General features: G+C 36.0%; 1 protein-coding gene across 1 annotated transcript in view; it reads left to right on the forward strand.

Annotated features, from left to right (window-relative positions):
• Positions 1-9,300: 9,300 nt before the first annotated feature.
• The window catches only part of LOC101506470 (uncharacterized), a 10,468-nt gene continuing 9,445 nt past the window's right edge, over positions 9,301-10,323 (forward strand). The window contains exons 1-2 of the mRNA XM_073366155.1: positions 9,301-9,840; positions 10,165-10,221. Of these exons, the coding sequence (XP_073222256.1) occupies positions 9,436-9,840; positions 10,165-10,221 (462 nt within the window). The 5' untranslated portion in view covers positions 9,301-9,435. The remainder of the gene's footprint in view (positions 9,841-10,164; positions 10,222-10,323) is intronic.

The following is a 10,323-nucleotide window of genomic DNA, read 5'->3' on the forward strand; positions in this document are numbered from 1 at the left end:
CACAACTTAACACTTAGCAATTCCTACGCGATTACTACGACACACGAAGGTTCGATAACCATCATACTCACACACAATACACAACACATAGCACTTAACACCTTCATCTCAGTTATCACGATAAATCAAAATTCGAATCACTCAATCATAAACTCAAATCAAACATGACTCGCGTGCCAGGCACCCTAATGCAATGCGTATATGCCAAAATGCATGGACTCGGAATTCCAAACCAAAACCCTCCTCGAAGGGCCGTAAATCATAATTGTACCGCCTATCGCAGGCCAAAGTACCAATTACCGAGGTGCCACCTATCACGGGTCAGCACGATTTACTAAAATGCGTAAATCATAAACGTACCACCTATCACGGGTCAGTACAGTTACCATGGTGTCACCTATCACGGGTCAACTCGATTTTCTAAATAGTAACTCGTAAACGTACCACCTATCACGGGTCAGTACAGTTTACCGAGGTGTCACCTATCACGGGTCAACACGATTTACTAAAAGAAAAAGCGGGAATCGTAAACGTACCGCCTATCACAGACCAGTACTGTTTACCTAGGTGCCACCTATCACGGGTCAGCACAATTCACCAAAAATGTAAATCGTAAATGTACCACCTATCACGGGTCAGTACAGTTACCATGGTGTCACCTATCACGGGTCAACACGATTTACTAAAAGAAAAAGCGGGAATCGTAAACGTACCGCCTATCACAGACCAGTACTGTTTACCTAGGTGCCACCTATCACGGGTCAGCACAATTCACCAAAAATGTAAATCGTAAATGTACCACCTATCACGGGTCAGTACAGTTACCATGGTGTCACCTATCACGGGTCAACACGATTTACTAAAATGTAAATCGCAAACGTACAACCTATCACGGGTCCATACAGTTTACCAAGGTGTCACCTATCACGGGTCGACACAATTTACCAAATGAAATGCATGAGCATACACAGACTCCATTCACAACAATCGTTAAGCAAATGCAGATATTAAAAGATTCCCCATTTTTAATACCCATTTAACTTAAACGACTTTCAAACAACATTAATTAAATAAGTCATTAAGAGATTCCCCGTTCTTAATACCGATTTAACTTAATGATTTTCAAAACAAAACGTTAAGCAAACAGTCATATTAAGAGATTCCCCATTCTTAATACTCATTTACCGAAACGATTTTCAAAAACGATAGTTAAGTAACCGAGACATTAAGAGATTCCCCATTCTCAACGCCCAGTTAACTTAAACATTTTCCTCAAATACACATTAAGTAAACCGAGGTATTAAAAGATTCCCCATTTTTAATACTCGTTTAACTCTAATGGTTTTCAAATTCCACAGAAACAAATTCAAACATACTTTCACATTCAAACCATAATTCACAACAACCACACCAATTAACAAACATCAAGTACGAACACACCAAATACAACGAACACAAATCACGCAACATAACACCCAGATACATCAAATTTCATTTACCCATAATCATACACAATGACATTCAAATTCATTTACCACGAAACATTCATCACTATAAACAAAACCTAACTCTAAGGTTTTACCCATAACGCCCTAGTTTCGTTTTTTTCCCAAATCGATACATTTAACCCTAACAATTTCCTTCCCACACAACTACAGATAAGTCCCTAATGCAATCTAGAAGTTTGGAAGGAGCCCTTACCTCAAAGTTAGCTTTATCGAGAGTTTCCGGTTCCGCGAGAAATTCCGGTAAAATCTCCGCTCGCAACGCCGCTTCCAAATTAGTGCACTAGCACCGTAGCACGGAGGTGAGCAACTTTCCCTTCTATCTCTTCGAGAAATGAGGTTTGGATCTAGGAGAAACGGAGGGGTTTGTGTTTGGATCTCAAAAACCGTTTTTCTTCGTTTTCGACTCAAAGAGGAAGAGTGGAGTTACGAAAACCTTGGTCTAACCCTCACCCAACCTTGGGTCACTAGCTTTGAAGAAAAGGAAGCAACGAAAACGAGAAATGGAGAAGGATGGAATTTTGGTTTCACGGTTGGTTGTCTGAGGAAGGAGATGGAAAATTTGGGATTTTCCTTCCTTTCTATTTCTTTCCTTTGTTTTTCCTTTCTTCCTTTTTCCTTCCTTCCTTTATATACTATTTTCTTTTCCTTTTCCTTCCTTCTAGTTTTCCTTTCTTTTTCCCTCCAAACAAACATATATAAATATAATAAATATAACTTAACAAATATCTCAAAATCTAGATATTTATTAAATTACCGTTTCACCCGAAACGCCTTAAATTAACCGTAAAGTATTTTCCGCAGTTAAATTCAATTTATTTATCGACGAGAAATTCTAATTGGCATCGAAATATCTTTTTGATTATAAAACTCCAAAATATTATTAACTTTGGCTTAAAAGCCTCCGTGCCAAAATCCAAAATATACCAAAAATACATAAAAGGGTACTTTAAAATTATGGGTCTTACAATGTGCTTGATTTCAATCAGCACCAAAGGAAACTTGATAGGAATGGGTTGGGCCCCACAAGTGATGACGGGGATCTCTTAGTAAATAGAGATGAGGTGGGGCCTAAGTAATGACAAGTATATGTGAGAAAGAATAAGAAAGGGGATGCAGAAAAATAATGATTGCCTAGCTGGCATAGGGAGTTAATATTCCACTAATAAATAGGAATTAATATTCCACTAATAAAGGGGAGTGTGTGCAGAGATAGCTGGATGGTTTTTCATTTTTCAGTTACACCTTATAAGTTGGGCAGTAAGAGAATTGTTTTCTCTAACTGAGGAGCATTAGCTCTGGAATCATTTTCTGTTTTCTTATCAATTAATACAATAATTATTTTCATCTAATTCTATCTTATCTCTGCTCTATCAAAACTCATTTAACAGTTGTAAAACGAATATTTAGATATCTTGTTGGAACTACTAATCTTGGTCTTTGGTATAGGAAATGTTCTCATTTTGATCTAATAGCTTATTGTGACACTGATTATGCTGGAGATAAAATTGAAAGAAAAAACACAAGTGTCGCATGTTAGTTCTTAGGTGAAGCATTGATAAGTTGGTCTTGCAGAAAACAAAACACAATAGCTTTATCAACCACTGAAGCTGAATATGTCTCAGCAGTAAATTGTTGCTCACAAGTTCTTTGGATTAAAAATCAACTCGAAGACTACTCTGTAAGTTATTCAAATATTCCAATTTATTGTGATAATACTAGTGCAATCAATTTATCTAAAAATCCAATACAACATTATAGATCAAAACACGTTGAAATAAAGCATCATTTTATTTGTGATCATGTCAACAAGAAAGATATCGAATTAATCTTTGTAGATACTCAAAAATCAACTTGCTGACATTTTTACAAAGCCTGTTGTCGAGGATAGTTTCAATTTGATCAAAGAAAAATTGAAAATAATGAAAAATCTAGAGAATTCTGGTTAAAATCTGCTTCTGCAGAAAACAGAGAACGGTAATCAATCTCCGTTTTCCAGACATCAGTCTCCGTTTGTTTAACCAACATCCTCCTCTGCGTCACCACCTTCTCTCTTGAACAGAAAAGGGAAATCTTGGCATTTAATGCATATGTCTCCTTGTCTGCAAAAGAGCACTGACACAAGCATTCCCGCCCCCAAACTTTATCCTCATTCCCAAGGTTCAAATAATCATTGCCTTTTCCCTTCAAAATCAAAAATATGATTAACAAACTGAACAAATCCATCTTTTTCAAACAAAATACCTTTCATTGATCTATCTCTCTCGAATTCCTTTCAGAACACAACAATGGCACAAACCAAAACCTCAACACGCAAAAATGTTTTCCCCTACTCACTATTTCTCATCTTCCCCAGAGGAAAACCCTAATCTTATCAACCCAAATCCATTGTCTACTATTCTTTCACTACTCTATACATGTCCTCCTCCAAACCTTGCTCAAGTTCCTCCACACTTAAGAAACCCCACTAGAGCAAATCGACGTTCTATGCGTGTCCAATATGGCATTGGAACTTCAAAAACCTCAAACCTAAAACCATCATACTTCATCATCTCTGATTCAGAGACAGATGAATCATCTGATACTCTTTCTCACACAACTAATATAGAGAAAGCAACTACTCCAATAACATCAGCTAAACATATCACACCATCAAAATCTTCATTCTCCTCTAAGCCATCTCAATCAACTCCTCCAAATCAAAAAAAGAGATTGATAAATGAAAATTTCTATAATTCCCAAAAACCATCTCAGATTTCTTCTCAATCCACAAAACCAACACCACATCCCATAAAAACTAAAAACACCATGACCATTGCCCAATTCCTAGCCAAAAATAATCTCAGAAATCCCCAAAGATTGAAAACACATTCCCCAAACAAAATTTAAAATCCACTGCTCTCGCCTCTCCAGAACATTCTCCTATTCCAAAATGTTCCCCAACACTAAATCAAGAACGTTCTCCAGTTCGTTTGCCTTCTCCTTCCTAAAATTAAGAACGTTCTCCTGCTCAACCTCCCTTTCATTCACATCATCAAGAACATTCTCTAGAATGAGACTTTTCCCCAGTTCTTACACCTTCTCCCTCCCCAAAAACCAAACGTTCTCCTACTCCAGAACGTTCATCTTCCTCAACATCTGATTCATCTCCTCAACCATCCCCTCCCTCCAAAAACTCAAAACCTAATACCCTTCCTCTTATTTCTTCCAAAGTTTCCAAAATCTTCAAGGACAAATGGGCTCAACGCCCTATTAGGATAGGAAGAGTTTTTGTCTTTGACAAACTCATTGTGGATGGCAATACTGTCCAGCATCATATTGATGCACTAGGTTCGACCTCCTTTTTACAAACATCTGAGCATTATTATCCAGATGTTGTACGTGTTTTCTACTGCAATGCCAAAAATTTCTTTGATAAATCTCTCATCATATCCACCATTAAAGGCATAGAGATTTGGGTAACTCTTGATATCCTAGCCTCCATCCCCCAACTCCCAACAGAAGGACCTTCCATCTTTGGAAGCAAATGGTATTCAAATTTGAACCTCAATCAGACTGAAATACTCTCTGATATATTTCAGGAAGGGTCTACACGTTATCTTTCCACCTACCTAAAAACCCTTCATAAAGTCTTCAACAGCATGAGTCAACATACTATCATTCCTCACTGAGGAAGCCATGAGTATGTTTCCGACAATGATGCTTTGAGTATTTATCATCTTCTTAACTATAATTGCCTTAACATTCGTCATATCATCCTTCATCATATGATTTCGGCTGCCACTAAAGATTACAAGAAAAATACAGTTCCCTATGGAATGATTTTAACCAGAATCTTTAGGCATTTTGAGATACCCCTCACAAATGAAAAATCACTCATAAAAATCTCAAAATTTTCCACCAAAAACCTCTCCCACATGAGAAAAACGTTCTCCAAACAGCCCACTCTCACAACCTTTTCTTTTCCAACTTCCATAAAAAGAAAATGCTCGGCCAGAAAAAGAACTGCCCCTCTACCAGTCCCCTTCTCACCTCAAACATCTGAGCATTCATAAGATGCAGTAGCTGAAACTCCACAAGAACGTTCTCCACCAAACCGAGAACGTTCTCCAGAAGCAATCCCCAATCCTCCAAGTTTCTCTATTTCCCCCCAACCTTCAACCTTATCCTCCACAAATTTTCTCTCATACTCTCAAATTCTTCAGTCTCCTCCTCATGACCTCATCACCTTATTACCCAACCATCATATAAGTACCATGTCTCCACTCTTTGTCTATCCATAAAAAACCAGCTCTTCCATTTTTGGAATTAGCCAGTTTTTAAACTTTCCAGATGCTCTAGGCCCATCCTTCCGTCAACCATCATCATCTGATACTTTACCATCCGTTGCAACCTCCTTTGCCACTATTCCATCAATCTCTGTATCTCCCATTTCATCCAACACATTTGTTGTTGTCACCTCTCAACCTTTCGCTCATCTCCATACTCCTCCTCGTATGGTTGAACCTTCCAACTCTGATATAATGGCTGCTCTTCTGACCATCATGGCACGCCAACTTCGAGACCACCCTATTGAGAACATGGTTGACAAAACAACTACCTCCCAAACTGGGAATCGCTCCTCCTCCACTTCATCCTGCTCCCACTCCTCAGCAAGTACCTAACCCTGCAAAATCCTCTTCTTCTGAAGGATATTCTCCATCTCTTGCCAACTAGTGTCTAGATACTCCTTCCTTTTTGTATGACAAAGGTGGAGAATTAAGATAGTTTTTATTCTGTTTATAGAAATCCTTTTTGTATCTAGGATTCTTTGAAATATGCTAATGCAAAACTGATAGTTTGTATCTTCACATGAATTAATGAAAAGAAAGCTTATATTGAAATTATATGTTGTTTTAAATTTCTGTCAAAATCACTTACTGCATTAATTGAGGGGGAGCTGTTAAGCTCTCAAAATTGATATTAGAATCAGAATTAAAATCTAAATTAATATGTTTGTCATTAAACTCTCAAATTAAAGTTTTGATGAAAATAAACAAAGGTTAATTAAGAATGTTAATTATGATTCTAAAATGTTATGCTAATTTTACCTAAGCTTTTGAGTGAATTAATTCAAAGATAGGAGTCAAGCAAAACAAAGAAATCAGATAAAAACTGAACATATAAAGAAACAAGAACATTTTGGATAAATGGAGAATGTTCTCCAAGATCAAGAATAATCATCACAACCTCAAGATCAATCAATCTCCATTAGTTCAAAGAAGATTATACCTCTGAATTTTATACTAAGGTTATCAGTACTTGGCAAGGAACAAGTGGGATCCATTTCATTCAAAGAAGGCATTCAAAATCACTAAAAGAATAGGTCTTGAATCAAGCTAGTCAAAATGAGTCTGAACCTTCTTCAACCAAAATGTTAAGAAAGTTAATCAAATCTTGATATGTACAAGACATCAGAAAGTCATCCAGAATGATCAAAACTAAACCTCCAAATTAATCATCAATCTCCAGAAAGTTCAATAATTGACAGTCTAGATTGATAATCAATCTCCGTGTCTGCAGAAAGTGCAATATCTATCTCCTTAATTATGCAGGAGTTTATTATCATTCTCCAAACTATTTTGGATAGAATCAAGTCTGAATCAAGTCTCTTATCTCTTTATTTATTAAGCTTGATTGATTAACTGAGTAAAAACATAAACTGAATTTCTGTTTTTAAACTAACCAAAAACGTTCTCCGTTTTCTGGTAAAAACCAAGATCATTCTTGAGTTAAATCTTTAGACTTTTTTCATGAATTTTTCAATATAAACATTTAAAATTCAAACCCCCTTCCTTGTAAATCAACATTGCTACTTCAGGAAGATTGTATGGAGTAACAATAACAGACCAACAAGAATAAGGAGTATACAATGCTTATATAAAAAGTCTAAATCTATTTGAGGATGTTTCCCCCTACTTGCCCTAAAGTTATTCGTTTGGCAATACATTGGTTGTTGACAAAACTTACATTCAACTAAATTGACATCATTTATATCAAATTTGTTATCGTAATACAACATGAACCTTTAACACAATAATCAATCCTCTTAACACCTAATTCTAACTTCGAAAACTTATCGTTTAGTATTGTAATAACGTTGTGCAAACCATCTCTAACAAGTGTTGCATCAAGCCTCATCTTAATCACAAAATCTAAAGATAAATCAGAAACATGAAACTGAGACTAGACCTAAAAGTCTAATACACATCGATAACTTAAGTTTGGAGATCCTTCGAACAACAGTTTATTTGTCTCTTTCAAAAGACCTTAAAATCTTTGAGCTTCTTTATTTGGAAGTCCATCAATGTCGTCATATTCATCTTCATTGAATGACAAATAAACCTCAAGAGCATCCAAAATCATATCTTTTATCACCTCAAAGTGTTGATAATTATAATAATATACACCTAACATGTTAGTACTACTTGAAAGACTTACATTATTCTCCATATGTATACTAGTACTAGGTGCCGCCGGAGACTCTTCTTTGTGATTAGTCCAAACCCAATAGCTAGGCACGCATCCATCTTCATTTAAATGCACTCTTATTTCATCTTCACTCTTAAAACGTCTACATTGACGTAAACAACATGGATATCTCATGCTCCTTCATCTTCGACAATTTTTTGTACTCTTGCAAAATTTAGAAAATCTTCAAACTTAGAAAAATATTGTTTAAGACCATTCCTTCCAGGAAAACTCCTATCATACATCCAACTACGGTCCATATATATATATATATATATAAAGGTGGCTTATAGGGTGAAGGCTCACTTAAGTCCCTCACTGGTGTACCACTTAACTTTAACAGATAGATTAAATAGCGTATTTCATTTCACTACTTTTTACCACATGGGATGTGATATTTATTCTCTTTATCCATATTTCTCTCTCCCTCTCTCTCTCTCTATATATATATATCAGATCTTACTCTATCTCCGCTGTATGCATTTCTACTGTTGCTTGAGTTTTTGCATTCTCAGGTGAAAAAGAACTAAAGTCTCTTTCATCTTCGTGCTCTTTCACAATATTTGCAATCGAAAATGGGCTTTCTCTAAAACATGCTTGCTACATTGTTAGCAAATGGACTGAGCATTCATAAAAGTACTCCATGGAGGCATGTAGCAATGTAAGATTATACAAATTCAAAAGCGTGTTGTACCTAAAAAAAATAATATTAATCTTAAATCTCTAAAATCGATTAGTACAATTTAATTTGACGTGGTTCACTTTAAACGCCACCATATATGATATAAAAGAATGATAATTTTTTAATAGTATAAAATAATTTTATATAGTCTATGAATGTCCATTTAACTCATAAGCTATTTTGTTGGTCTCTTTTAATGTAGACGCTAATAGTTATATAGTTTGGACTTCATGCACCAAATCTCATTTATTCTTTAAAAAAAATTATAACAATAAGTAACCTAATTTTTCCTTTTGAAAGAATATGTAACGTAATTTAAATCACAAAACATGAAACGTATATAATAATTTCCATTTTAATATTTCAGATCCCAAATTTCAAACCCCAAACTATTATTACTAGCAGGGTAAACACTCAAAATTTGCTATCGCAAGAACTTGATCTTTGATTATGTTATGTATTATTAATTAACTCCCCATATTTGGCCATGAATCTTTACTACTTCATTATTACTGAAACATTTACGTTACTATTCTCCTGGTCCCACACCCAAAATTTAAAACCCAACCCTGGATTTTTCCAATTTTTCTCTCCCCGTTTTATTAATTACTTTTCCTTTTCCCTCCCTTTTCCTCCAATCTTTTCCTTAGAATAAAACAACTCAATGCTCTCGTTTTCTTCTCAGATTCACCACAGCTTCACCATCTTCACCATAGTTCAGTTCAAAATTCTAAAACGATGCCGTTAGATCCTGCTACAACCGTCACAACCGCCACGTCATCAAGACCTATTTCTCCATTCCCTAACCCAAACCAAAAACCACATCATTACACATCACATTCACACCAACAACAACAACAACAACAACAACAACAACAAACCCTTCCTCTTCGATCTCCAAACCCTTTTCTCTACCCTTTTGCGTCTCCCTCCCGTGGTGCTTTCGTCCCTAAACCTGCCGCTGATCACGCTGTTGGTGGTTACCCGCCTCCTCCTCCGCTTTTGTACTCTCACGGCGGTGTTCGCGGTATGAATTTGGATTATCTTAGTCACGCGTTGCACGTGAGTAGACCGCTCTCTCACGTGCAGTTCCCTCATCTTGCTGCTACTACTGCCTCGCCTCCCGTTAAAGGACACCTTAAGGTTTCGACTTTGATTTTTTTTTAATTGCGTGAAAATTGATTATATGTGAAGGGTAAAAAGGAGAATAATAATTGGGATTTAATGATGATTATGATTTTTCCCTTTTTGTTGAGGTAGAAATTTATTTTAATTTTAATTAGTTGTATAAATTGGATTCAATGTTTGTGGATGGTGAATTCAATTGGTATAATGCGATTTGAAACTGTTTCTTGTTCTTGTTGTTTTTTGTGATTTGCCATCAAAATCATCACAAGGTTCTTTTGAGATGGAATTATTTAGTGGTCTTTTTTTTCCTGACGAAATTTTGTGTTGGTTGTGTTTTAGGGTACTGCTAGATCTACGGTTTCTGATGTCAATGGCCACAAAGATACAACTGCGAGGTGAATTTTTGTGGATGATTTGTGGTGTATTCACTTTGGTGTTTTGTCATGTTTTCTTTTGATTATGGAGTTGGTTGGATTGATGTCTCTGATGTGTTCCTTA

Source organism: Cicer arietinum, chromosome 1, assembly GCF_000331145.2.
Source record: "Cicer arietinum cultivar CDC Frontier isolate Library 1 chromosome 1, Cicar.CDCFrontier_v2.0, whole genome shotgun sequence".
Taxonomy (NCBI): domain Eukaryota; kingdom Viridiplantae; phylum Streptophyta; class Magnoliopsida; order Fabales; family Fabaceae; genus Cicer; species Cicer arietinum.